At 44.4% G+C, this 27,503-nt stretch overlaps 5 protein-coding genes across 7 annotated transcripts; 3 read left to right on the plus strand and 2 right to left on the minus strand.

The window, feature by feature from the left end:
- Positions 1-253: 253 nt before the first annotated feature.
- Positions 254-1,495, plus strand: LOC135706912 (polyubiquitin-like). The gene is made up of 2 exons (XM_065228597.1): positions 254-468; positions 853-1,495. Exon 2 carries the CDS (start codon positions 861-863, stop codon positions 1,326-1,328), a length of 468 nt encoding a protein of 155 aa, XP_065084669.1. The 5' UTR covers positions 254-468; positions 853-860; the 3' UTR covers positions 1,329-1,495.
- A 559-nt stretch (positions 1,496-2,054) lies between these two features.
- On the plus strand, positions 2,055-6,100 carry LOC135706898 (polyubiquitin-C-like). Of its 2 annotated transcripts, XM_065228580.1 has the most exons (3): positions 2,055-2,270; positions 2,851-4,733; positions 4,962-6,100. In XM_065228580.1, exons 2-3 carry the CDS (start codon positions 2,862-2,864, stop codon positions 6,057-6,059), a joined length of 2,970 nt encoding a protein of 989 aa, XP_065084652.1. In that variant the 5' UTR covers positions 2,055-2,270; positions 2,851-2,861; the 3' UTR covers positions 6,060-6,100. The 2 variants fall into 2 exon arrangements, with proteins under 2 accessions (XP_065084652.1, XP_065084651.1); XM_065228579.1 differs by having other exon boundaries at positions 2,851-6,100.
- A 3,867-nt stretch (positions 6,101-9,967) lies between these two features.
- mldr (mitochondrial ribonuclease P catalytic subunit) lies at positions 9,968-11,924 on the minus strand. 2 transcript variants are annotated; one of them, XM_065228586.1, is made up of 3 exons: positions 11,158-11,924; positions 10,215-11,105; positions 9,968-10,158 (listed from the first exon to the last, which is right to left on the minus strand). In XM_065228586.1, exons 1-2 carry the CDS (start codon positions 11,857-11,859, stop codon positions 10,251-10,253), a joined length of 1,557 nt encoding a protein of 518 aa, XP_065084658.1. In that variant the 5' UTR covers positions 11,860-11,924; the 3' UTR covers positions 9,968-10,158; positions 10,215-10,250. The 2 variants fall into 2 exon arrangements, with proteins under 2 accessions (XP_065084658.1, XP_065084657.1); XM_065228585.1 differs by having other exon boundaries at positions 9,968-11,105.
- Positions 11,925-12,031: 107 nt separating this feature from the next.
- Positions 12,032-16,278, plus strand: LOC135706899 (DNA repair protein complementing XP-C cells homolog). Its single transcript, XM_065228582.1, has 3 exons — positions 12,032-13,879; positions 15,466-15,836; positions 15,890-16,278. Exons 1-3 carry the CDS (start codon positions 12,051-12,053, stop codon positions 16,174-16,176), a joined length of 2,487 nt encoding a protein of 828 aa, XP_065084654.1. The 5' UTR covers positions 12,032-12,050; the 3' UTR covers positions 16,177-16,278.
- Positions 16,174-26,845, minus strand: LOC135706897 (DNA repair protein complementing XP-C cells homolog). Its single transcript, XM_065228578.1, has 5 exons — positions 26,383-26,845; positions 23,789-26,318; positions 17,089-17,330; positions 16,622-17,013; positions 16,174-16,562 (listed from the first exon to the last, which is right to left on the minus strand). Exons 1-5 carry the CDS (start codon positions 26,682-26,684, stop codon positions 16,276-16,278), a joined length of 3,753 nt encoding a protein of 1,250 aa, XP_065084650.1. The 5' UTR covers positions 26,685-26,845; the 3' UTR covers positions 16,174-16,275.
- Positions 26,846-27,503: the final 658 nt, after the last annotated feature.

Raw genomic sequence — 27,503 nt, forward strand, 5'->3', positions numbered from 1 at the left:
GTAACGTACCTACCTACCTACCGACTTGCATGACGTTACATTCGGACCTGCCGGGTTGTTCATCGCGCTTTTACTAGGAGTGAATGCGACGAAATTCACCGCGCGGAACAGCGCTGCCAAAATGAACTGCCAAGGTGCAATTTCTGAATCAGTTCGGGAATCCTTTCGTTGGGGATTCGGGGGAAAATGCGGTTTCGATTAACCAATTCGACGAGATTGGCAACGAGGAGGAAAAGTTTGAACGAATTGAATCGAAGCCAAATTCGATCGGGGAATGCGGGATGAATTTCCTCCGACGAGTATCGCTTACGAGTAACGTGCGTACTATAAAAGCATCTTACCGGGGAATCTATTGTCAATCGAAGTTTTACTACCAGATTAACAGTGAGAAGAACTAAGTGGCTCCTGGTAGCTAGTAGTTCTCAAGTTTAGAATTTCATCAAGTGAAAAGTTTACCTCCCTCAACAGGTAGGAGTTCATCCTGGGGTGGAAGATTTGAACGGTGAGACAGTGTTGGTGAATGGTGAATGGGCTACCAATACTGGTGAATGATCCGAATCAAAATATCGGTATCGTATGGGTGCAACCATTGCCAGCACTGTCTGACTTTACTCATACTACCAACAATATCATCTGGCACTTGTACGGAATTCTTTCTGAAAACAAAATAATCAATAATAGCAGGACAAAAGATGCAAACAAGGAAGAAAGCACTCCGTTATAGCCTTATCGATTACGGTGCCAAGTTCTGGTTGGCATCGGAAATTGACTAGGTGACATAACCATTGTTCAGTATGCCAAGTTTTGTAATCATGGTCGTCTGATGAATCCCACACAATGACTCTATTTCAGGAATCAATATGCAGATCTTCGTCAAGACTCTGACGGGCAAAACCATCACCCTCGATGTTGAAGCCGTTGACACGATTCAGAACATCAAGGGCAAGATCGAGGACAAGGAAGGTATCCCTCCAGATCAGCAGCGCTTGATCTTCGCTGGCAAGCAGCTGGAAGACGGCCGTGCCCTGTCAGACTACAATGTTCAGAAGGGATCCACCCTGCATCTGGTGCTGCGCCTTCGAGGTGGCAACATGCAGATCTTCGTCAAGATGTTAACCGGCAGAACCCTGGCCATCGATACCGATCCCGAGGACACAGTCGACACTCTGAGGGTTAAGATTTCGGAAAAGCTCGAGGAAATGCCACCAAACCAGCTGCGCTTGATCTTCGCCGGTAAGCAATTGGAGGACGGACGTACCCTGCAGGAATACAGCATCATCAAGGGATCAACCGTGCACTTGGTCCTTCGGTTAAAGGGCGGCCAATGACGGCAAACCGGAGCACACATGCCGCTGGGAAATTGAAACTTTACCGAATACGGAACTGCCTACAAGACTTGCCTAGATAACCGAAGTGGATGTTTTGGTAGCGAAACTACCAAAATGGTGTAATTTATAATTTAGGATCATAGTTAATATACTTATGCATATGTACAATAAAACAAACTACTTGAAGTTTAATAACAAAACATAGTTGCTAGCTTGCATCCGATCCTAATTGCCTGGTTCAGACAAGAAAGAAAATCCCCAGTATTGATTGAGTGGGCTGACGTCAATGAAAACTGCATCACTGCACTAATACAGCAATCGGTGCAACAAAAGTGAATCAATTGAAATCCCAAATTGCACAGAAATTGCACCATCCATCTTTGTTGCTCGAATGTAATCTATTTTTAAGGCGCGGATCTGAAAATCCAAAATATTATCAACTAAACCATTTGAATCCAGGATATTCCCATCCTAAACCGAGATAGGCTGGCTAGCTAGAGATAGGTACATTGACGTCGCCGCAGAAGTTAACTGCACCGTTCAAGGTAGAAAATCAGAATGAAAAAAAAACCCACTCACACAAACACAAAGCACACAGCATACTGCGGTAGATGATGATACACCACTGTTTTCGATCCAAGCACTCATAGGTATACATATATATGTTTCTACAATATTCTCGAACGACAGTCGCTGGCTATAAAAGACCCCCGTGCTACCAAACCAGCTTAATCGCATACGTTTCATAGTGAAGTGAACAACTAACCGTCGCCTTCGTTGATTGAACAGTGCCAGGCAGTTACTTCTTTGTGTGGATTGTGAAAAGTGATATTACTGGAATTACCAGACATCCGAGTGACAGTGAGGAACATTTAAAAGACTTGTTAATAGTTGAACAGTTTGTGAAAGTGCATCTCGGTGAAGGAATCTTCCCATAATAAGGTAGGTGTGCAACGTCAAGTTAGAACGATTGAAAATCTGTGCGTCAATGATTGCTTTGTGCTTTGAATAGGGAAAATTTTTCGCAAAATGGCGACCATGAAATTTAAAATTATTGATGAAAATTTGCAGCGTAGTTTATAGTCCATTGATAATCGCAAGGCCTGATTCTTAATGTGAATAGGATTTGGTAGAATTCAATCAGTTGGAAGACGGTTCTTGATTGTCATATTAACTTAATTAAAGATGGATCATGCTCGTAATTAAATAGGCCTTGATTTAATTTTAAAATTATTATTAGACTTCAGAACTAAAAGCCTTGAGTAAAAGTGTTCGCTGAAGCGTAATTAGTAAACTACGTAATTTAAAGAAAAACATCAACTCAATTTTCAATGAAAAGTGGGGCGTCGACAGTGTGACGTCATTATCGTTAGTGGTTTTCCACAGCAGTTACGAAGACGCAAAAACGAAACCAAAACACGTCGTGTCGCGCACGAAGCAATGAATCAACCTTTGTCTGATCGTATTTCGCAATGAACTAGTTACTTACGTCTGCTTCCTTGTTTCTATTTTTGTTCAACAGAGATTTCAACGATGCAGATTTTTGTTAAAACTCTAACCGGTAAGACCATCACCCTTGAGGTCGAACCCTCGGATACCATTGAGAATGTCAAGGCAAAGATCCAGGATAAGGAAGGTATCCCTCCGGATCAGCAGCGTCTGATCTTCGCCGGTAAGCAGCTGGAAGATGGCCGCACCTTGTCGGATTATAATATCCAAAAGGAGAGTACCCTCCATCTGGTTCTGCGTCTGCGTGGAGGCATGCAGATCTTCGTTAAAACTCTGACTGGTAAGACCATCACCCTTGAGGTCGAGCCCTCGGATACCATCGAGAATGTCAAGGCTAAGATCCAGGATAAGGAAGGTATCCCCCCAGATCAGCAGCGTTTGATCTTCGCTGGAAAGCAGCTGGAAGATGGCCGCACCTTGTCGGACTACAATATCCAGAAGGAGAGTACCCTTCATTTGGTTCTACGTCTGCGCGGTGGTATGCAGATCTTCGTCAAGACTCTGACTGGAAAGACCATCACCCTTGAGGTCGAACCCTCGGATACCATTGAAAATGTTAAGGCCAAGATCCAGGATAAGGAAGGTATTCCTCCAGATCAGCAACGTTTAATCTTCGCCGGTAAGCAGCTGGAAGATGGTCGCACCTTGTCGGACTACAATATCCAGAAGGAGAGTACCCTTCACTTGGTTTTGCGTCTGCGAGGTGGTATGCAGATCTTCGTCAAGACTTTGACTGGAAAGACCATCACGCTTGAGGTCGAGCCCTCGGATACCATCGAGAATGTCAAGGCTAAGATCCAGGATAAGGAAGGTATCCCCCCAGATCAGCAGCGTCTGATCTTCGCCGGTAAGCAGCTTGAAGATGGCCGCACCTTGTCGGATTATAATATCCAGAAGGAGAGTACCCTTCACTTGGTTCTTCGTCTGCGTGGAGGCATGCAGATCTTCGTTAAAACTCTGACTGGAAAGACCATCACCCTTGAGGTTGAACCCTCGGATACTATTGAAAACGTCAAGGCTAAGATCCAGGATAAGGAAGGTATCCCTCCAGATCAGCAGCGTCTGATCTTCGCCGGAAAGCAGCTGGAAGATGGCCGCACCTTGTCGGACTACAATATCCAGAAGGAGAGTACCCTTCACTTGGTTCTTCGTCTGCGTGGAGGCATGCAGATCTTCGTTAAAACTCTGACTGGAAAGACCATCACCCTTGAGGTTGAACCCTCGGATACTATTGAAAACGTCAAGGCTAAGATCCAGGATAAGGAAGGTATCCCTCCAGATCAGCAGCGTCTGATCTTCGCCGGAAAGCAGCTGGAAGATGGCCGCACCTTGTCGGACTATAACATCCAGAAGGAAAGTACCCTTCACTTGGTTTTGCGTCTACGAGGTGGTATGCAGATCTTCGTCAAAACCCTTACCGGTAAGACCATCACCCTTGAGGTCGAACCCTCGGATACCATTGAGAATGTCAAAGCTAAGATCCAGGATAAGGAAGGTATCCCCCCAGATCAGCAGCGTCTGATCTTCGCCGGTAAGCAGCTTGAAGATGGCCGCACTCTGTCGGATTATAACATCCAGAAGGAGAGTACCCTTCACTTGGTTCTTCGTCTTCGTGGAGGTATGCAGATCTTCGTTAAGACTCTGACTGGAAAGACCATCACTCTTGAAGTTGAACCTTCTGACACCATTGAAAATGTTAAGGCCAAGATCCAGGATAAGGAAGGTATTCCTCCAGATCAGCAGCGTCTGATCTTCGCCGGAAAGCAGCTGGAAGATGGCCGCACCTTGTCGGACTATAACATCCAGAAGGAGAGTACCCTTCACTTGGTTTTGCGTCTACGAGGTGGTATGCAGATCTTCGTCAAAACCCTTACCGGTAAGACCATCACCCTTGAGGTTGAACCTTCTGACACCATTGAAAATGTTAAGGCTAAGATCCAGGATAAGGAAGGTATTCCTCCAGATCAACAACGTTTAATCTTCGCCGGAAAGCAGCTGGAAGATGGCCGCACCTTGTCAGACTACAATATCCAGAAGGAAAGTACCCTTCACTTGGTTTTGCGTCTGCGAGGTGGTATGCAGATCTTCGTCAAGACTCTGACTGGAAAGACCATCACGCTTGAGGTCGAACCCTCGGATACGATTGAAAACGTGAAGGCTAAGATCCAGGATAAGGAAGGTATCCCTCCAGATCAGCAGCGTCTGATCTTCGCCGGTAAGCAGCTGGAAGATGGCCGCACTCTGTCGGATTATAACATCCAGAAGGAGAGTACCCTTCACTTGGTTCTTCGTCTTCGTGGAGGTATGCAAATCTTCGTCAAGACTCTGACTGGCAAGACCATCACGCTTGAGGTCGAACCCTCGGATACGATTGAAAACGTGAAGGCTAAGATCCAGGATAAGGAAGGTATCCCTCCAGATCAGCAGCGTCTGATCTTCGCCGGAAAGCAGCTGGAAGATGGCCGCACCTTGTCGGACTATAACATCCAGAAGGAAAGTACCCTTCACTTGGTTTTGCGTCTACGAGGTGGTATGCAGATCTTCGTCAAAACCCTTACCGGTAAGACCATCACCCTTGAGGTCGAACCCTCGGATACCATTGAAAATGTTAAGGCCAAGATCCAGGATAAGGAAGGTATTCCCCCAGATCAGCAACGTTTAATCTTCGCCGGTAAGCAGCTGGAAGATGGTCGCACCTTGTCGGACTACAATATCCAGAAGGAGAGTACCCTTCACTTGGTTCTTCGTCTTCGTGGAGGTATGCAGATCTTCGTCAAGACTCTGACTGGAAAGACCATCACCCTTGAGGTCGAACCCTCGGATACCATTGAGAATGTCAAAGCTAAGATCCAGGATAAGGAAGGTATCCCTCCAGATCAGCAGCGTCTGATCTTCGCCGGAAAGCAGCTGGAAGATGGCCGCACCTTGTCGGACTACAATATCCAGAAGGAGAGTACCCTTCACTTGGTTCTTCGTCTTCGTGGAGGTATGCAAATCTTCGTCAAGACTCTGACTGGAAAGACCATCACGCTTGAGGTCGAACCCTCGGATACGATTGAAAACGTGAAGGCTAAGATCCAGGATAAGGAAGGTATCCCTCCAGATCAGCAGCGTCTGATCTTCGCCGGTAAGCAGCTGGAAGATGGCCGCACCTTGTCGGATTACAACATTCAGAAGGAAAGCACACTGCATTTGGTTCTGCGATTGAGAGGTGGACAGTAAAAACGATGTTGATATTAATAAATTGCAAATTGCTAAAACTATGTCTTGGCTTTGGTGTTCACATCATTATCCGAAAGAAATCACAGAGTAGTCTGGGTTGTAGTTAAGTTAACATTAACAAGTTTTCACCTTGAAGGACACTATTAATCTGAATTCAATGCAGGTAAGTAGGTATCGACTACTGCCGAAGGAACTACTAGAGAGCATGCTAACTTAAGGGATTTTTAAAGGATTTTCAATCGAGAGTATTTTCACGACATGTTCCTATGACTTGTGAGCATTTTTTTTTTATTAAGGAGACTTACAGCCCTGGGTTTTGTAAGCATCTCCAGAATACCCCCAGACAAGTTCAGAAGGAAGAATATTTTGCTAGACTCTCCTAAGAAACTTTCTGGTTAAGTTAAGTTCATAGTTCCAGGAGATTTTTGGATCATGTTCAGAGGATTTTCAGAGCATTTCCAAAAGTGCAAGTTTTCTTGAAATATACTGCAAGCCGTTTGGATTTATTTTTTTCGAGAGTTCAAATCTAGCTAGAGGTTGATTGCTCGAAATGATGCCCATGGCATCTAATTCGAGAGTAACACTCAGAAACTGACTATATTTGACCACCAAGACGACTTCCAAAGTTGTATTTAATTTCAGACTTAAAACTCTTTATTTAAGAGATAGTGATTAATCCCAAACTACTATCCAACATTAACGGATGAAGATGGGTCTTCTTCTTAACAATAGTTTGGAGCTTGTACCACCTACGACTTTGTGTTACTTACAACAAACCTGAAAATCATAAGTTAAATTTAGGATGAATTAAAAAAAATAAAATAATTTTAGAAAAAAGATCAAAGATGTTGGCAACTTACAGTATTCTACTTTGTTCGTGATTTTAATAAAATTATAAAAACTTTCAAAATTTCACATGAAGTGGAATGATGAAAATTTTCAATATGTTGCCACTCAAATCATTTAAGAATTTTAAACTTTTGTTTTGAGGTTAGGAATGCATTCTTTGGTCCTGGGATAGATAAATGGACTAAAGAAGCCAAGAACCAGAACCAGACTTCAATTAAACTCATCGTTGAGCAGTCGGTATAGTGTTTTAGGTCTGACATTTTCCCGCGTCTCTAAAATACTTGGAACTTCTTAAAGTTCTTCAAAATTCTGCTAACGTTCATGGTGCTGTCCTGAATTTATCGAAACTAACCATCGCAGATCTTTCAACGTCTGCAACATCTCTTGAAAAATAAACTAATCACAAAATACCGCTTGAAATGGATGCATTCCAGTAAAACTAGAAGATTCTCTACATTTTGCAACTTATTCGAGTATAAATATAGCTAAAAGATCTTAACGGACAATAGCCATAAACAAGTTTGCCTAGAGGGTTTAAGGGTGTACGGAAAATATGGAAATTTTATTTGTTTATTTGGTTCTACCTCAACAGACTGGGTTTGGTTCTAATGATGAATTAAGCAATACTAGGAAATACAATAATAGAAGGACAATCGATTTTACCCTGTAGAATGTCTGCCACAAACAGGGCCCTTGTCGTATCTCTTCGACTCCACAAAGGATCCAGGTGAATTAACTGACATTCACCAATTAACTGACAATTAACGTAGCTTGGAAGGCGATCCAAGGCAATCGTCGAAGGGCAAACCGGATGAATCGTCGTTGAATAGACTCTACTCTTTGTACACTGTTTTGGTAATTGGGATTCCATTCAGGGCAGCAGTATTCTAACACCGAGCGGACGAGGGAGCAGTAAAGCGACTTCAAACAGTAGATGTCTGTGAAACTTTAATCTATCCTGAAAATAAGGCCGAGCGTTCTGGATACCTTGTCGATCACGTACGAGATATGCTGGCTGTATGTGAGTTGACAATCTAAGATGACTCCCAGATCCTTAATGTGATTTACACGATGTACGTCAACGCCTTCTAGGATATAACTGAATGTAATTGGATGTGTCTTTCGTGAGAACGTGATTACTGAACATTTTGTTGGATTTACAACCATGCGGTTCAGTTGGCACCAATTAGCAAAAGCGTTGAGTTGGAGTTGGAGAAGGTGACAATCAGCGATGACTCGGATTCGGAGATAGATTTTCATGTCGTCTGCGAACGACAGTCGTGGACCGTCGAGGACGAAATTGACGTCGTTGAAATACACAAGAAATATCAACGGGTCGAGGTGGCTACCTTGCGAAATACCCGAAGTGGCAGGGAACGAAGGAGATCGGCAGTCGTCGATTGCAACTTCAAACGATCAGATAGATAGGATGCGAACCATCGTAGGAGACTGCCGTTTATACCGAGCCTATGCAGTTTGGCGATCGCTATTGGCAAATCAAAGTTGGCACTCGTGGAGAATAGAAGAACTATGAAAGTGATGATGGTTTCAAAATTTTCCACGGGGAAGTATACGAGTGCAATCTTAAAATGCTTTTATTTTGAAAATGGAGCATTTTATTTAAATCTGGTTACTGCTACAGTGGTAGAAAAGCGGAAGTCTATGTTTACACCTAAAAATCTGAAAAGAAATTATGTTTTCTGTATTATATGTCTATTGAGTAGTCCTGAAGTTCAGGTTCAACTTGTCGAAGGCGGCTGATAGGTCAGTGTAGATGACATCTGTTTGCATATGGTCAGTCATACTCTCCGTAATGTACACACAGAAGGTTGGAAGTAGTCGACCACCCTGCCATGAAACCATGCTGGTCTTCGCTCAAGTGCTGCTTGAAGTGAGAGACTAATGGTTCCATAACGACCAACTCGAACAGTTTAGATATGGCACACAACGATGTGATGCCGCGATAGTTGTCGATGTTTCTTTTGCATTCCTTCACACAGAGAAATGATTTTTAAATTCAAATGGATATATTTTTGGCTCAGGGCCTAATATATTTTTGGTATTGATTCAAATATATTATTCGGTTAATTCAAAGAAAAATATTTTTGAATCAACAAACCGGTTGTAGAGTCAATAATCTGTTTGTTGGTTCTAAAAACCATTTTGTTGATTCAAAAATATGTTTCGTTGAAATAGTGATACAATATGTTTGAATCAATAACAAAATACATTAGGCCCTGAAACAAAAATCCATTTTTCTGCGTGTTCTTATGCACTGGAAACACCCCACTGGAGAGGGACATTTCGAACAGAAGGCAGAAAGGAGCCACCAGGCTATCGATGTGTTGCTTGAGAAAGACGGAAGGAACTGGCTTAAATAAAGACTTCAGTTGCGAAGCCGCCCTAGATATCATAGCGAGGTCGATGTTGATAGCTGCCAAAGATTGACCAGACATTGGAACATTACTGGCTGCTTGAGAAACGTGCTCGTCAGGTAGGTTCTCATTCGAGAATACACTCGCAAACTTTATTGAGAACAAACGGCAAATGTCCTGAGGGGATGAAGCTTCTTTGCCGTTCAGTACCACAGTCGATGGAAGGCCAGACTCCTTTCGTTGCTCATTCACATAATTCCAACAAGTTTTTGGGTGAGATCGAAGCTTCCGTTGAACATTTCGTTGATAACGCCGATAACAATGGCGACTGGTTCGTTGATACGCATGATTGATCCTCGCATAATGGTCCTTGAGTTGTAGGGTGTTGTACATGGTGTATTTTCTTAGCGCGGCTCTTTTGGAAGGCTTTAGAACATAGATACAAATGGCCACGGAATTTACAGAACACTTCGATAAATTATCCATGATAGATGGGTGATGTAAAAAAGGCTAATTTAGAGAACCCAAATACCTTCAAATCCATCAGTAAAATTAGGACTTTTTCGTAAAGTTCCATAACTATTAGAGATCTGGGATTATTTCAATAATTCCTTCAACGCTTCGAAGCAATTTCAATGTTGATAAAAACTCATAAATGTCTTGGAATATTCCAATAAATTTCAAAGCATTATATGATGAAAAAGTTCATAGATATTAAATATAGTTGAATAAGACTTACCTGGGATACTGCATCTGCTGAAAATAATCCACCAAGGGCTTTGATTTAGCTTACTATCTCCTGCACCTTTTATTCGATTTATGACAAATTCACACCACTGAATTTCTAAACACAATTTCCCTTACTCACCACTCAGCTGAAAACAAATGCAAGGCTTTCTTTAAAGTTCTACAAAAGCACAACCCTCACCACATAACTTCTCCCATTACTAAACCGTCCTCTAATACTCTAATCAAACTTCAAACACAACCAGCTCGCTTGCTTCTCCACCCTGGGTATCTTCAGACAATCTTCCACCAACGGCACATGCCACCGGTCTGCATCCCCCGGCAAGCAGTGGGCAAACATCTGGTGCTTAAACGGGGATTTGATGATCACCCTTCCATCGGCCGTTATCGAAAGCAGCGAATATTGATGCTCCTGTTGCCACCGCTTGAACACACCGCCCAACTCATCACCCAGCAGGCTCGAATGCCTCCGCATCAGATCCCTCGAGAAGAAATCCGTACGGGGTCCACTTTCCAGCGCAGCGTACAACAGGAAAGGATCGTCCTGTGACAAATCCTCCGTCAGAAAGAGGAACGCATTCTCCCTGATGTACTTCATATCCTTGGAACGCCATCGGTCCATATGTTGTCGACCGATGACCAGCACCCGCTTCCGCTGGCGCACGTAGTGCTTCACAACGGACGCAATCTGCATGGCATAGACGATGGGAGACTTTTGATTGCCGGTCGAAAAGGCCACATTCAGGCCATCAATTACCACGTCGTAGGGTTTGGTCTTTTTCAGAAACACCTGGAAGCGCTCCAATTCTTTCGGTGTGGTTTTGTTGAAGATTTCCTTCTTGATGATCACAGCTTGTACAAAGGTATCCCTCAGAGCACGGAACGATTCCTCCGGTACGACAATGCTGGCCAGAGAGGACTTGCAGTGGGAACATTTACCACCATCGGTAACGCGTGTTTCAGCAGCACGAATTCCTAACTCTGAAGGGAGCTTTCTGAGGGCGGAGCCTATCTGTTTCGATAGGAATATCGATTTGGCATCCGTGAACGACAGCATTTTGATGAGGTTTTCTTTCTGTAAGAAGGAAAAATTAACCAATGAACAGTGAGGAACTCACAATACTCACGAATCTATTGCCATCCCTCAGGCAGTGATCGATCCAAGCCAAGAAAACTTCATCGTTCGGTAACCGTTTGTTCGAGGTTTGCTCTTCCAGCAGCTTCCAACCGGCTTCGATATCGCCGACTTGGAAGCACTTTGCAATGAGAGAACTGTACGTGCCACTATCCGGAATTCCGGTTAGCTTAATCATGTCCAACAGTTCGAACGATAGTCGCCAATGTTCAGTGAGCGTCAGAGCCGCCACCAAGTGTTCACAGGTATTCGCATCCAGCACTGTATTTTTCTCTCTCAAATCATTATGAAACTTTAGAATATCCCGGCGATCTTCCTCTCTCAATTCAAAACCTTCGCTGTGCTGCACCCGGTACAGCCGCAGCAGCTTCCCAATCATAGCCAAATTCATCTCGATCCCACTCCCCCGAAGAAACTGCGCGTACGATTTACCGCTTTCCAACGTATTACACAACCCCAGCACCGTACTGTCCACATTGGTCGCGGTAAACCGACGTTCATCCAGAATGCCTTTTCTAATTTCACTCCATTCTGATGCGGAGGGAACCGGATTGGTGGTTAGCTTTTCCTTCAGTTCGTTCAAACGACCAAGGGGTAATCTTATCAAGGGAACTTTCTGATGAGCACCCGCATAGTGCCGGGTTACTTCGAGTACGGCGCGCGTAATTTGCGGTAACCGATACCGGCGGAACATCGTTATTTTTTCTTACCGGCAGAGAGCACACACGAGATGTTCCTTTCGCGACGAAAGTAAACACACGACTGATTGAAGGCGACTGAGTGAAGTTAGCCCTCTACAAGATTCCAATGAGGGGGAAACCAATTCGATACCTAAACAAAACATCTTGATTTATTTTGTAAATAGTGCGCGCATAACTACCGGAAATGCATTCCAGTCCTAGAAAGCTATCACTGCGAGCGAAGATTTTTAGTAGATTGCCACCAGGTGCCGAATCCCGAAATGAACCCGGTAGTGTTCGAGATGTTAGTGCAAACAGTGATGCAACCGCGTTAGCGGATATGGAAGAACCAGGTGATCCATTTGCCAGCTGTGAATCACTGGATTCCGACGGATCCAGCAGTGTCGGTGACCATCTGGTCCACTTTGAAGGCATCGATTTAGACTCGCAGTTCTTCAGTCAGGATTTTCAATGCACTGCCACCGTCACTGAGGATGATCGAGCTGAGCGGGATTCAAAACCGGAAATAGCGGCATTCAGTAATAGTGGATCAGAAAGCGACGCAGACGAGAAGGAACAAATCAACCTGATGCTGACACAATTGGTCGATTATGAACGAAGACACGGTGAAGCTAGGAATATTATACAAAATTACGATTTCAAGCCTGAGGAGTTCGATAAGATTGCACTCAGGGAAATTAAGGAGGATATCGCCGGAGTTATTAATAAAGCCGAGAACCTCATCAACGTGGAGGATGTTGACATGCCTAGCATGAAAGAGCCGGCTATCGATGAAGAGTGGCAGCATGTTGAGGTTTTCAGTGGTGATGAAGGGAAACACGTGGAGGTGGAGGTGGTCGTTAGTCAGCAGACTACCAAAGCGGGTAAGGTTATCGACATCGATGCTCAACTAAGGCGGCTGCTTCAAAGCGAGAAACGAGAAAAGCATTTACAGCTGCATAAAGTGCATTTACTTTGTCTGCTTGGAAATGGATTCTATCTGAATAAGTTAATCAACAATATAGTCAATGATAATTGCCAGCAAATTATAGAAATCTTGGAACATTTCGATATAGAAACGCCTGAAGAAACTGAACTCAAATACCTAAGTACAATTTGTGATATATATAGAAGCATTAGTAAAATACTAGAAACATCGAGAGCAATATTCAAAGGCTGTGAAACATCACTTATTCTACTTCTGCTAGCCATCTTGAGGTTCCTCTCGATAGAAGCTCGATTAGTCAGGCATCTGAACGTGCTTCCTAAAAATCCCATGCTTACTAAAGTGAAGCTTTGCGCACTGACCACTCAATCCCAAAATTCCAACAAACCTACCCAAGCCGGTTCAATTCCGACTGAGCGATATCGCAATGTTCCGCTAACGACGGCGGAAATTCTGAAACAGAAACCAGAGTTTGCGAACTTCTCACAATTGCCGCAGGTAGATGGCGCGGACGATTGCATCGGAGAGAAACGACTTCGCTTAGACCTCTCAACGGACCCGAAGCCCAACCTGTGGAAACTTAAGCTTAAGACTCCCATGACCATGCATTCGAAGTTGAAAACCAAGTCCTCTCAGACTACGTCCCGGTTTTTCAAACAACCGGAAAAGCTTCCGAGGGCTAAAAAGAAACTCGCTAAGAAGCCAGCTGAAGATAAGCACCCCATTCAAAGTGTTGAAACCCTCACCCATTGGATCGAAGTCTACCTGCCGGCGGAAAGCCGGTGGGTCACCGTGGACATCCTGTCCGGTCGGGTAGATTGCCTGGACCATGTAGTACAACAGCAGCTCCCACAACCGGTGGCGTACGTCTTCGGTTGGAGCAACGACGGCAGCTTGCAGGACGTTAGCGGCCGGTATTGGTGGCAGAACGAGACGGGCTCCAGACGCTTGCGGGTAGCGGACAAGTGGTTGAAAGTTCTCACTCAGAGCTACGGGAGACGTCATCGGAAGGTGATGCAGGACTTGCTGGACGAGCGGGATTTTAGGCGGCTACGCTTTCGGGCACCGATACCGGAGAAGATTTCAGAGTACGTATTTTAATATTGGTATGTTAGGCGATGGCGTCATCTTTTTATAGACACAACTACCATAGATGTAACTCTAAGACCAGAAGGTCCCGAAGAAACGTGCTCAACTTTTTGGCTCAGCTCTGGTACCACAAACGAAGTGACAGACGACTAACTGGCGAAGAAATCAATTAAAATAATGTGGTTCGCTGTTATAGAATTTTCTTAGAAGCTTGTGCCATCATCCACCAGATGGGATAGTATTTTTGTTTTGTTTTTGCACAAAGTTGATTTTGTGTACAATGATTCTTTGACAGTGTGCAAAGAGTGCGTATCATTTTGTCATTTTTTTATGCATTTCAGTTTTGAGTAGAGTGAAAGAGATAGAACCAAAACATTCTAGTACATTTGGTGAAAATGCTAGTTCAATCTAGTAGTAGTGTTGCCATGTGGTACAATCCAGTAGTAGTGGTGTTGCCATGTGGTACACTGAAAAATTGCAATAGCAGGTTAGTCACTAAAGTTTTCGAGCCGCTCCGTCTGTCACTTCGTTTGTGGTAGTAGTGTTGCCATGTGGTTCAATCCAGTAGTAGTGGTGTTGCCATGTGGTACACTGAAAAATTGCAATAGCAGGTTAGTCACTAAAGTTTTCGAGCCGCTCCGTCTGTCACTTCGTTTGTGGTAGTAGTGTTGCCATGTGGTTCAATCCAGTAGTAGTGGTGTTGCCATGTGGTACACTGAAAAATTGCAATAGCAGGTTAGTCACCAAAGTTTTCGAGCCGCTCCGTCTGTCACTTCGTTTGTGCTGTTACTCTCTTCGGTCCCAAGCTAATCGATTCACCCCTCGAAACATGAGAAAATCCACTAACCCCTCATTTTATCTGTCAAACTTTCATAGCAAATCATGTAGTACTAGAATTTCGACTAGAATGGGATACGTTAATCGTTTGCTTGGGACCAATAGGCTAGTCAAGTAGTGAGCCAATTTAAAATCGATAGTTTCGTATTGATTGTTGGTACCACATTCAAGTCGAAATTCTAGTACTACACTATGTTTGTTTTGATTCGCTATGAAAGTTTGACAGATAAAATGAGGAGTTCGCTTGGGACCGAAAATAGTACCAGAGCTGAGTCAAAAAGTTGAACACGTTTCTTCGGGACCTTCTGGTCTTAGAGTTAAGGCCCAAACGCAATATGAGCGGAAGCGGAACGGGAACGGAAAGTTTGACAGTTGTCACAAATGACATCAAGATGCCTAACCAAAGTCGAAGTTTTCAATCCGACAAGTTGGCTTACTCAGATCGGGCTTTTCCGCTGCCGCGGCCGTTCCGCTTCCGCTGTCATTGCGCTTGGGCCTTTACCTCTATGCTACTACTGTTGCTACTACTATCCAAGTTGTATTGCATAAGAAGCATTTATGTTTATTTCCTTACTAAAATATATCCCTCTTCCGGTTGAGGGAATTCAGCGAGGAGGGAATCTCCTTTTTCACGTCCATGTATGTCTTTTTAGGAGATGTTTAAAGAGTAGTACATGCTTGGCCCCATATCTTAGCAGAAGCCTTCTTCTGAACACTATACAAACCCACATTTTTCTCTCTCCCGTAGCTTCAAAAACCACCCCTCCTACTGCCTGAAACGGGACCTGCTCAAATTTCAAGCCATCTACCCGGCGGACGCTCCGCCGCTGGGGTTCTTCCGCGATGAACCGATCTACGCCCGGGAATGTGTTCATACGCTACACTCGCGCGAAGTTTGGCTCCGCCATGCCAAAGTGATTCGCCTATACGAACCGCCCTACAAGGTGGTGATGTCCAAGCTGAAACGCGAGAAAACCGAACTGGAGCTGTTCGGTTACTGGCAAACGGAGGACTACGTACCGCCAAAAGCCAGCGGCGGTCGGGTACCACGGAATGCCTACGGAAACATTGAACTCTTCAAGGATTGCATGCTGCCTGAGGGGACGGTGCATTTGAAACGTGAGTAGGTTTGATGGATGATGCGCGTAGCTAATGGTGAGAATTTCTTTCAGAGACCAACATTTCCAAAACATGCCGAAGATTGAAGGTGGACTACGCAATTGCTGTGGTTGGGTTCGGCATCCACGCTGGCGGGAACCACCCTGTATTCGAAGGAATCGTTATCTGCCAGGAGTTCGAGCAGCTGGTGCTAGATGAATACGAACGAGATCAGTTGGAACAAGACATGAGGATACACGAGAAGAAGGAGAAGAGAATCTATGATAATTGGAGGAAACTGATCAGAGGACTACTGATTAGGAACAAGCTAAGAAATAAATACAATTTTGGTGATATGTGATCAGAAGAAATCAGTATATTGTAAAATGTTTGAGTGTATCAAAATCGAAACGTGAACATAAAAAATAACATTAAAATACAATACTGCTGCCAGAGCATCTTAGAGATTATCGAAATTGTACTTGTTTTGTAACTTACGACGCAAGAACAGTCCCTTGATGAGGCGTTTCCAGTTATCGTAGACGCGTTTTTCGTACTTTTCCTGTTCCCGCCGTTCCTCTTCTTCCATCTCTTTGTACCATTCTTCGACGACCTGATTGGCGAATTCCTCGCAAACTACGAAGCCATCGTAAACCGGAATCATGCGCATGCGAGCCTTATCGAATCCGGTGAGGGCCTGGGCGCAGTCAATTCCCAGCCGCTTGCAAACCCGATTCAATCCTGGAACTGTAACGGAAAAAAATATAAACATTTCAATCTTCAATGTAAGCAAATTCAACACCTACGTTGCAAGTGAACCGTCTTTTTGGGCAACATTTTCGGCGTGAATAGTTCCACATTGCCGTACTCGTTCCGTGGAACCAAACCGTTCTCCGCCGTCGGCGGATCATACTCTTCGGTTTGCCATTTTCCGAAAATTTCACACGGTTGATTACCTTGCCATTCGTTTTTCAGTTTATCGTACCTCCAACACTTGACCATTTTGTATGCGGTCTCGAACGGTTTCACCACTCGACCTTGTTTGTACCATTTCTCACGGGTCTGAAGGACGAACAAGCATTCACGTGCATAGATGGCCTCACCCCGGACGAAGCCCAAGCTGGGCACATCCGGTGGGTAGAGGGCTTCGAACTTGAGCAGATGGCGCTTCAGTACGTACAATGGGTGATTTTTGCATCTGAAACAGAGAGTTGAGATGATGGTTCAAAAGGTCATTGGAATATTGAAAAAGTCGCCACCGCACTGCACTCACTCAGCGATGGTTGTCGGCAGCGGTTTATCGATGTCGATTTTGTTGAGCTCTTCGTCCTCCTGCTTTTCGCGGGCCGATTTCTTCGCCTGGAATGGTTTCAATGCCTTATCGAGCCATTTGGGCTCGACGCGCAGCTTCCGGCTCACCGTGTTCCAGTGCTGGACGTACCGCGGCGTGATGTCCTTGATGTGATTGACGTTGTCGAAGCCGAACACGTAGCTGATGGGGCTGGTGGCGTGACGCTTGAGGAGAGAAATAGACGCCAGGTCAAGGTTGGAGTTTTTTTTTTTTAATTGTGAAATGCTCGCTAAGAGATTGCGCCATCAACAACATTAGTTATATCGAGGATTTATAGTTTGGTTATAAAACATGACAAGGAGGATTAGGCACTGGTAAGGCGGAGAAAAATTGTATTTCTAATATGGAACCTAGATCGAGGCCACGATATAGATTTCGTCAACTTCAGTTGCCGCTCAATCCTATAATACACGTCAACATTATTGTTCCATATCATAATCCGAATGACATAGCTAGCTGATGTTTCGGTACTTTCCAAGCATCAAAGATAAGTTTTCAATTTTAATTCAGGTTCTTCAACACGATTGAAATCTTGTTGTGGTGTAAGGGGCTCGTTGGCCTAGTGGAGACCGTTTTTGCTTACTGAGTGTAGGTTTTATCCCATGACTGAGTTGGCCGCATCGATATTACTCTCTAAACAGATCCACATGATTTATCGAATCGTTTACCAAGACAAATCCTTACACATTACCTGCCCTCATCCCGTCCTGAGATGCTCGTGGAAGGGCAGAGCTCGGCTTCCAATAAAGCGTGTATCATGTCAACAATTTCCTACTCTCTCTAATGGGCCAAATACACACTTGAATGTTGTGGTTGTACAGCCGCTATGGTTTTGCCATATACCGTACGATCCAACCATACGAGGTATGGTAAAACCATAAAGGTTGTACAACCTAATTGCATTTTGTATGGGGCACATGATAGACCTGCATTCGGACGTGGACGGCGCCAATGTTGTACAAAATACATAAGATCACCAACATTTGCACATTGAGGATGAACGCCAGTACCAAGTACAGTCGAATTTCGCTCGTTGGGCTATCTTTAAGTGGGCTACGTTTTAGTTGGACTCCCGTTAGTTGGGCTGCAGCCCACCTAAATCAAAGCCAAACGTCACTTCTGACAGTTCTGGTTTATCTTCTAGGGGCTCATGTTTGAACAATTTGGATAGTTGCTATAGAATTGTGATAATAACAGACAATCGGTGTATCCCTCAACCAATTTTCATCTTGACAGCTCAGCCCAACTAACGGAAGTCTTTCACTATGGCTATGGGTTTAGCCCAACGAGCGAAAGTTGACTGTACTAGAAATACTCAGAGTGAGAGATGGGCGAAGAGAATGTTTTGAGCCAAATGAACTGCCAAAATCTAAGCCAATCGAACATTCCCATTAGAATTTGTCCGAAGATTTCTTATTCTTACTAGATTAAATTTGAGAGTATTGCAATCGAACAAGAAATCAATCACCTTTATGTTTCGTGTGTTTCTCAAATACAACTAGTTTTTGGAAACAAAAACAATATTCTAACTCTATTGATTAATTGATCTTAGTTGGCTAATTAATGGTACCAAGAAATGTGTAAAATATTGCGATGCAATCAATTATTATTTTGCACGTAAATCGAATCAAAAATAAAAGTCATGTGAAATGCTGGCTTCTAGCGAAGGCATCATATCAAGAAGACTGGCAACTTTGCCAGAATCCAAGCGACAGAAACAATAGCGCTGCGCTTGAGTGAAGGTGGAAGCGCGTATGGCCGCCACAATCTGTCTGAGTTTCTGAAGATTTGAAGTTTGAGTTGTCGTTTGACATGTAAACGATCAAATTTGAACGTCAAACAACACAACCCAAACGTCAAATAATATGTTCCCCACCAAAAACTCAGCCAGATTGGGTAAGGGTTTCAAGATAATTTAGGTACAAATCCCTGCTGCCGAATTGTATTTTGTTTTCTCCGCCTATCTCTCCCTCTGAGTATTTTTGGACTGTACCATATATTGGTTTTCTGTGTGCAATTACAGCTGATGTTAATAATTCGGATTAGCAACCACGGGCGGTCAATCATGCTTATGATCATGGGTAAACCTGGTGTAAGATTTAAGTGCAAGTAGAAAATCGGCCTTAAGGTCACCATCTGTTGATAAACTATTTTCTTTTTCCTTTATTTAACGTCGGTCTCTGTTCCGCAATCTAGTGCCAATCACCGACGGACATCGATTGCCATCTATTGACGGCAATCGAATGTGCAGGAAGGCAGCTTCCACACCTGCGTAGGATATCGCACCCATTCAACACACATGGGCCGGGACCAACGGCTTTACTTCCCTTCCGAAGGAAGACGTGACCAGAGATTTTTATGCCTCAGAAAAATCCCACCGACCTCGGCTGGGATTGAACCCAGACCCATTGGGGTGTTAGAAAGCAGTCACGCTTACCACTACACCACCGGCGCCGGCTGATAAACTATTTTCGCAATTAACGTATTTTACATTCAAAGTGTTTTTATGTTACTTCATACGCGAAGTTAACGATTTTCAGAGTTGGTTGGAAATGCTAACATGAAGCTTTAGTGTGATGATTTATTAGCTAGAGAATGATCTTTAGAAGAGGGTAGGTGGATAGTTCCGTTAGAGTACGGCAGTATGAAAATTGAATAGAAGTTGAAAATGGCTTGAAAAACTGTCGCATTAATGGTCCTTCGCTCATTTTCAACTTCTTTTTAATTTAAATACTGCCGTACTCTAACGGAACTATCCACCTACCCTCTTCTAAAGATCATTTTCTAGCTAATAAATCATCACACTAAAGCCTCATGTTAGCATTTCCAACCAACTCTAACGTATTTTAGTCAAATAGAAGCCAAATAAAAGATCTATGTTATTATAATAAATGAGCAAAAACTCAGCTCAGGTGGCTCTTTGTTCTTAAAAATATAGCAGTTTTAAAAAGGGAGTTCAAAAAAGAAGAGATGTACAAAAATTGCTCGAACTTCCGACAGACTAAAGATGCCCACAACTGTTCCATCAATCACTTGTTCATTACACCATGTGAACTCAATCTTTTATTGTACTACGAGTTGATTTCATGCTTGGTTTCTTCGGCCTTATAAAAGGTTAAAATAGGCATACTACACGTCAACTCTCAACAGGTAATTCAAAACACTCAAAACGCAACCATTCGGATCCCAATAAATCCCATTGGAGATCGCAACACTTCACACCAGGTCCAGAAGCAGTAGAGGTAGCAGCATTATTCTTGTTTGCACGATTTCCAAGAATAATGCTGCTACCTCTACTGCTTCTGGACCACCACCATCACCACCGAGACGCATCGTGGATAGCACTGTGGAAGCCCCTGATTTCTCTGCCTCAGTCGCGCTTATTCCAGCCAGCGCTCTGCATAGTCGTCTCGGCCCTGAGTGTAGATGTAGGTCGGGGGTCTTCCCACCAGCTATTACTGGCAAGTATATTGACGATTCAGCCTCTTTTTTGCCTGATACCGCTTCAACTTCCAGCTGTGTTTCCGGTTCTGCAACCTCCACACTAGCCACATCATGTCCATGCATCTGTCCTGCCAACTGCCAGCAGGTTTATGCCGCCACCTGCTCTTCCTCGGATCCGTGACACCCTAAAACAGGCACTGAGAAAGCTTCCGAACCTCCCGACCCAGTCGCGCTTGCTGCACACATCCGCCATCGTCATCGTCCCGGTCCTGTGGTCGGTGATGATATCGGGGGCTTCCGGCCTGCAACCTCAGGCGAGTATGTTAGCGATTTCGAACTTTCGATACCTGATGTCCTTTCGATTTCTAGTTCCCGTGATTGCTCCTCGAATGGTCTCCGGATCTACAACCAAAACGTGCGTGGGCTGAGGACTAAAATCCTGGCTGTTGCGGAGGCCGAATATGATTTGATTGTGCTGACGGAAACGTGGCTGGACGACCGAATTTACTCATCGCAACTTTTCGGGTCACTCTATTCCGTTGTCAGAACTGACCGGTCTACCCTAAACAGTCAAAAATCGCGCGGTGGCGGAGTCCTAATTGCAGTATCTACTAGACTAGCCAGCTACGTAAGTACGTCACCCATTTCCAGTCAACTGGAACAGCTGTGGATTGTCGTAGAACTTCCACAAAGCAAGCTTAGTGTAGGCGCAATCTACCTGCCTCCCGACCGCAAAAACGACTGCACGATCATCCGTGAGCATGTGGAATCGTTAGGCTCAATTTCGGCCCAATTAAGTCCCTGCTCTCCCGCTTTCGTATTTGGTGACTACAATCAAGCTGGTCTGCAGTGGCGCTTTACAGACAGTGGCACACCATTAATTGATCCACTGCTTTCGCATATGCCGGTTGCTTGCTGTGCTCTTTTGGACGGTTTTAACTTTTACGGGTTCACACAAGTGAATACTTTTCCGAACCTAAATGGACGTTTGCTAGATCTTGTCCTGGCAAATGATTCCGCACTACCGGGCACTTCTGTTTCCTTGCCGGTCGAGCCACTGATTGATCTAGATGCCGATCATCCCGCTCTCGTCGTGTCATTTAGTTTACCTGCACCGATTCTTTTTACGCCGTCATCTGAGTGCTACTCTTTGGACTTTCGCCGGGCCGATTATGTTGCATTGAACAATGCGCTTGGAACCAATAGGCTAGTCAAGTAGTGAGCCAATTTAAAATCGTTAGTTTTGTGTTGATTGTTGGTCTAACCCACGCCTACGCGTGCTAAAACGTCAACGCTCTGCCGCCCTCCGAAGGTATTGTAGCTCTTGCTCGCCGTACTACAAACGACCGTTCAATTTTGCGAGTCGTAGTTATCAAAATTACAATCGTTTTCTCTATAATCGACACGTGAGAACCTTCGCACGAATCCGAAAAGTTTTTGGTCGTTTGTCAACTCCAAACGGAAGGAATCCGGGTTTCTCGGGAATGACTCGGCTAATAGCGAAAGAGAAAAATGCGACTTGTTTGCTCGTCATTTCAAGCAAGTGTTCCACGATTTCTCCGCTTCGCCAACACAAGTGCTGGACGCTACGGGATGCCACGTGATGTGTTTAGTTTCGTTATTCCGCGCATTTCAGAAGACATGGTGATACCTGACGGCATTCCGTCATCAGTTCTAAAACGTTGTGTAGCCAATCTCTGCCTTCCACTTGTGAGGCTATTAAATCTCTCGGCACAGCAATGTGAGTTCCCCTGCCGCTGGAAACTTTCTTATGTTCCCAGTGTACAAAAAAGGAGATAAACGGAATGTCATAAATTATCGTGGAATCACCTCCCTGTGTGCCTGCTCAAAGCTGTTCGAGATTATCATAAATGGTGCTCTGTTCGCACGCTGCAAAAATTATATCGATACAGAACAAAACGGTTTTTACCCGAAGCGCTCCGTGTCCACGAACCTGGTGCAGTTCACTTCTAACTGTCTGCGATGCATGGATTCAGGATGGCTAGTCGATGCTGCTTATATGAATCTAAAAGCTGTATTTGACACGGTGGACCATAATATCTTGCTGGCCAAGCTGGAGATACTTGGCATCTCGTCAACTGCTGTGGATTGGTTCAGATCTTACTTGGTGAATCGCTAAGTACATGTCAAGATTGGCGCGTCGGAATCGGATGTTTTCTCAAACAACTTGGGAGTTCCGCAAGGCGTAACCTAGGACCGCTACTATTTTCGATCTTTTTAAACGACGTCGCCTTGCTGATACCATCAGGATGCCGCGTTTTCTATGCAGACGATACGAAAATCTACAAAATTATTAAAAGTCTCTCGGACTGCTGGGATCTCCAGAATATGTTAGGTATTTTTGTTGACTGGTGCTCAAGAAATTTGATGAGTCTAAGCATCGAAAAATGTAACATTATTTCCTATCACCGAAAAATCGAACCAATCATGTTTGACTATGTTCTCTACGGACGCTGTCTTGCTCGTGTAGAGCACATAAAGGATCTCGGCGTTACCTTGGACTGCAGACTCACTTTCAGAATCCACTACAATGACATCATCTCCAGAGCTAATCGACAATTGGGCTTTATTTTCAAAATTGCCGACGAGTTTCGTGACCCGCTATGCCTCAGGTCACTTTACTGCTCGCTTGTGCGATCCTTATTGGAGTCAAGTTCAGTTGTTTGGTGCTCTTTCCATGCTTGCTGGATCACTAAAATTGAATCCGTTCAACGCAAGTTTGCTCTTCGTTTCCTCAACTGGCGTCCCCTGGGAATCAAGCCATCAGAGGTGAGACGGACGGTCGCTCAAGCTATGTTCGGTGGAAAGCTGCTTACGGGTGACAATGACTGTTGAACACTGCTGTCACAGCTAAATATGTATGCCCCTGAAAGGTCTCTTCGTCAACGCGACTTTCTGTTTTTGGAACCACGGAGCCGGAATTATACACAACACGAGCCAATTCGAGCAATCAGCCGGCAATTCAACAACTTTTTTTTATATGTTCGACTTCAATGTATCAGCTGACGTGTTTCGTCATCGGCTACTTGGTCTGGTCTTTTCCGTACCGTTGACCGTAACTATTTAGTTTAAGTTTTATTCATTTAGACAATAATTTGTCAGTTGAATTTTTCAATAAACAATAAACAATAAACAACAATAAACAATAAACACTTACCATCAGATAATCCACGCAGTTGACCTTTCCACTGAACAAATCCACCGTGATCCAACGTTTATCCTTCTCGGAGTAGAACTCGATCCACATATCCATCTTGTTCGCAGCGGTTAGCTCACCGTCCTCCTTGTCGGCTTCGCTGGCAGCGCTTTTCGGCTTCCTTTTGGTCGCTGCTACCTTCGAATGTTCATGCGGAGATTCGGACTTTGCCTTTGCAGCACGTTTAGCTTTCTTCTTTCCGGGTGGTTCAAAGTCGCTGTCCTCCGATGAATGTGACGACTGTGGTGGCAGTTTGGATTTATTCCGAGCCCTACGTGGTTGCCGTTTCTTGTTCAACGCTGGCGACGGTGGTTCATCCGATTTCGCAGCCTCATCGGATGAATCCGACGAGAGAATTTTGTTTTTCGCCGATTTTGGCTTGGCAGTTGTCGGCGGACTAGGAACGGTGGCCTTGGTCGTCGTCTTGTTAATATCGAATAGCTTCCTCTTGGAGATCCGACCCGGTTGGTTGTTGTTCTTTTCCTTCGCCATGGTTGGGGTGTTGGTTCCACGTTTGGTGAACGGTGAGCTCGACTCGGCTGCTGTGGATTTTGTGCGACTTCGGAGGCGTCGGGATATAGGGAGACTTTGCGGGGTCGATGCCACGAGGTCACTGATTCCATCCAACTGAGGGACTATCAGGCTGTTTAGGGGCATGCGAGAAGAAGAGCTAGCAATTCTTGGAGAGGAGCTTTTGAGAATGGATTTTCTTGGCCGGGAATTTTCCTTCGCTGGTGGGCTGGTGGAAGCGGATTTGCCATCACAGATCTCTGGTTCCGGGGAGAAACGTAGCTTTCTCGAAGATTCCGAGGAAGAATCTCGAAAGCTTTGATGGGTGTTTTTGCTTCGAGATCTACCACGGCGTAGTTCTTTATCCTGCTCTTCTGGAACTTGAACCTTAGGAAGAGATAATCTAGATGATTTTACATTTTGTGTAGATTGTGTTCCATTTCTTTCAGATTCACCGTGAGCTTTCTGCTTGGTTGTCGCCTTGGAAGGCTTAGTTGGAACGTCCGCTCCGGAATTATTTTGTTCATCATTCAGCTGCTCTTCAACTGCCTCTTCTACAATCGGGCAATTTTTCACATCGATTTTCTCTTCAATCTTGACGTCTTGGCCGTCCGCCGTTTCACTAGGAGCCCTCGTAAATGTGAATGTTGATTGTTTGCCGAAATCCTTATCGAACTTCTCAATTAGCTGTTTTTCCGAGATAGGACACAGGTCCTTCATGGCTGGTCGCTTCGGAGGGACATTGGCGGATATTATCAGCCGGCAATCAACACCGGCCACACGCAAGCAAGCCAAAAACAACAGAACGTAATCCCGCTTGCAGGCGACCTTCTGTGTAAACAGTTCCAGCGCTAAGGTGAAACTGAATCTCGATGTTTTGGGACCAAACACCTGCTGGCTGGTTAGTTCAAACTTGTTTTTGAACCACTTCATCAGCTGATCGACAAATTTTCCATCCAACTTTTCCTTCAACACACACTGACCGGACTGCATCAAGGACAGCGCCCTAGCTTGAATTCCCGGAGAGTTTACGATCTCATTCAATTTCTTACCACCGGCTATCGCACACAGGACGCTACTTTTATGAAACGCAAGCTGATTGGTCCTCTTAACCTTGTTGATCTGTCGCTTGATGAACAGCTCCATCTCAATCTCCTCCCAACGCTTCTTTTTCGACTGTGCCGTCTGTACTTCCACCGTTATTTGATAGTCCTCTGGAGGATTCTGAGTAGGTTTACTTTTCTTCGCATCCTCTACCTCTTCCCAGTCGGATTCCTCACTCCCTGTTTCGTTCTGGCCAGCGGCGTCCTTGTTCTTCCCAGGTGAGATGCCAGCCTCCGTCTCACCCAGAGCCAATAAATTTGAAACATCTTCGGCTTTCTTTTCCTGAGGCCGCTTAACACTTTCCTTGGTCTGGTAGTTCTTGAGCATATTCTTCGCTTCCTCTATTTTCTTGTTGAACTCGCCAAGGCTATTAAAGTTCATAAAGTCACAAGACGACTCGTTTATCTTACTTATCAACTGCTGAGCAGCCACTTTCTGGATCGACGCCGGAACCGGTTCTTCCGTTTCGTCATCATTATCCGAACTGTCCGAAAGTCTCATGCCCGCATTGCAATCGAACTGAGGAACAGTTTCCTCCTGCTTCTTCGGTTCAATCTTATCGAAAAAATTGGAAGCAAGATCCAACTCTTCGGGTTTCATCAGATGATCGTCGCCACTGCTATCGGAGTCGCCATCAACTTTTTTCTTCGCTCGTTCGGCCCTCGGTGATACTGCCTTAGATCTTTTGTTGTTTATATATGTCTTTTTCTTGAACTGACACTGCTTCAGAATATCCGTCACGCTGGAATTAAGTGGAGGTCGCTCCGGTTCCGACTCCTTTAGCAAGTGCTTCTTGGTACGTTGGTACAATTCTTCCCTAGTCGCCGCAGAAAGACGTTTCTTTTTGGGTATTGGATTCACTGAAGGCTTGACTGTCCTAAAATATTAGAAAACCTCGGCTTGAGAGCAGATAAACAAGATTTACAGCATCCAATAATTACCTTTTCTTTGCTCTACTACTGCTCGAAGCAACCACACTTTCATCCGAATCTTCCTCAAGGTCATCCTGGTTCTCTGAAGCACTTCCCGAGTCATTTTCGTCATCATCCGAAACAGTTCCCTGCAGTTCGTCATCCCTGCTGTCACCTTTTTCCTTTTCCGGAAGCCATTCGTCCTCACTCACCGAGAAGTCACCGTCGTCCGGCTCATCCGAAAAGCCATCACCACTCTCAAAGTCGTTATCACTAACCTGTTTGGTAGCCTTTTTGTTGTAAACGGTCACACTGCGGCGGGCTCGATTCATCGTTAGGGAGATTCATAAAAATACACGTAAAAAACACACGGTTGATGGATACTGGCACTCGACAAGACAAACACTGATGGCGACGAGAAAAAATGTGGTAAATTTTCAACACTTTTTAGCATAAATTCGCGAAAGGATCGAGGATGTTATGCTAATTTGAAACATGTCGGCTCATGATACACAAAAGGTGTTCATTCTGAAGTTCATCTGAACGCGCGCAAAAATCAAATGAACATCAGTGGAATCGGCCGATGATATGTGCCCAGGGATCAGCGTTGCCATATATACCGATTTATCGGTATTTACCGATTTATCGGTATTTATACCGATTTCCGAACTAGATACCAGATAAGATTCCTCAGAATACCGAATTTTGAAATTTTATACCGATTTTTTTAAATGATCAAAATTATTATTGCCTACCCGCGCTTGAATTTCGAAGAAAATTTCTGCACACAAAAAACAAAAATTATGTGTTTTCAAATTAGAAGTTCTCAAAATTTGGTTATTTTAACCGAGATTTTAACCACAAATAATTTCAAAATGAAATTTAATTTATTAGCTTGAAAGTGATTATTTCACCACAGACAAACAGACATAACACATTGAATATTTCTCACTGTAAAACATCGTCGCTAAAACATTACCGCCATCTATTGAGTACACTGTGGTGGGTAGTGCGCTGAACAGATGGCGGTAGTGTGTAAAAGTCAAACTCAAGGTAAATGACTATGCGCGCCACAGGTGGCAGTACTACCATAGAGGTAACTCTAAGATCGCTGGGTCCCGAAGAAAATCATTATTATTTTTGGCTCACTC

Source organism: Ochlerotatus camptorhynchus, unplaced genomic scaffold (assembly GCF_037179485.1).
Source record: "Ochlerotatus camptorhynchus isolate MF236.1 unplaced genomic scaffold, CSIRO-AGI_Acam_v1.1 ptg000294l, whole genome shotgun sequence".
NCBI lineage: Eukaryota > Metazoa > Arthropoda > Insecta > Diptera > Culicidae > Ochlerotatus > Ochlerotatus camptorhynchus.

Bases quoted from the DNA above. Each gene is read 5' to 3' on its own strand.
- LOC135706898 (XM_065228579.1), top strand. From the start codon at position 2,862: ATGCAGATTTTTGTTAAAACTCTAACCGGTAAGACCATCACCCTTGAG.
- mldr (XM_065228586.1), bottom strand. From the start codon at position 11,859: ATGTTCCGCCGGTATCGGTTACCGCAAATTACGCGCGCCGTACTCGAA. The intron at 11,106-11,157 runs GTGAGTATTGTG...TCCTTCTTACAG, and splicing joins TGAGGGATGGCAATAGATTC to AAAGAAAACCTCATCAAAAT.
- LOC135706912 (XM_065228597.1), top strand. From the start codon at position 861: ATGCAGATCTTCGTCAAGACTCTGACGGGCAAAACCATCACCCTCGAT.
- LOC135706899 (XM_065228582.1), top strand. From the start codon at position 12,051: ATGCATTCCAGTCCTAGAAAGCTATCACTGCGAGCGAAGATTTTTAGT. The intron at 13,880-15,465 runs GTACGTATTTTA...TCTCTCCCGTAG, and splicing joins ATACCGGAGAAGATTTCAGA to CTTCAAAAACCACCCCTCCT. The intron at 15,837-15,889 runs GTGAGTAGGTTT...AATTTCTTTCAG, and splicing joins GGGGACGGTGCATTTGAAAC to AGACCAACATTTCCAAAACA.
- LOC135706897 (XM_065228578.1), bottom strand. From the start codon at position 26,684: ATGAATCGAGCCCGCCGCAGTGTGACCGTTTACAACAAAAAGGCTACC. The intron at 17,331-23,788 runs GTAAGTGTTTAT...TCTCTCCTCAAG, and splicing joins ACTGCGTGGATTATCTGATG to CGTCACGCCACCAGCCCCAT. The intron at 17,014-17,088 runs GTGAGTGCAGTG...TCTCTGTTTCAG, and splicing joins CTGCCGACAACCATCGCTGA to ATGCAAAAATCACCCATTGT.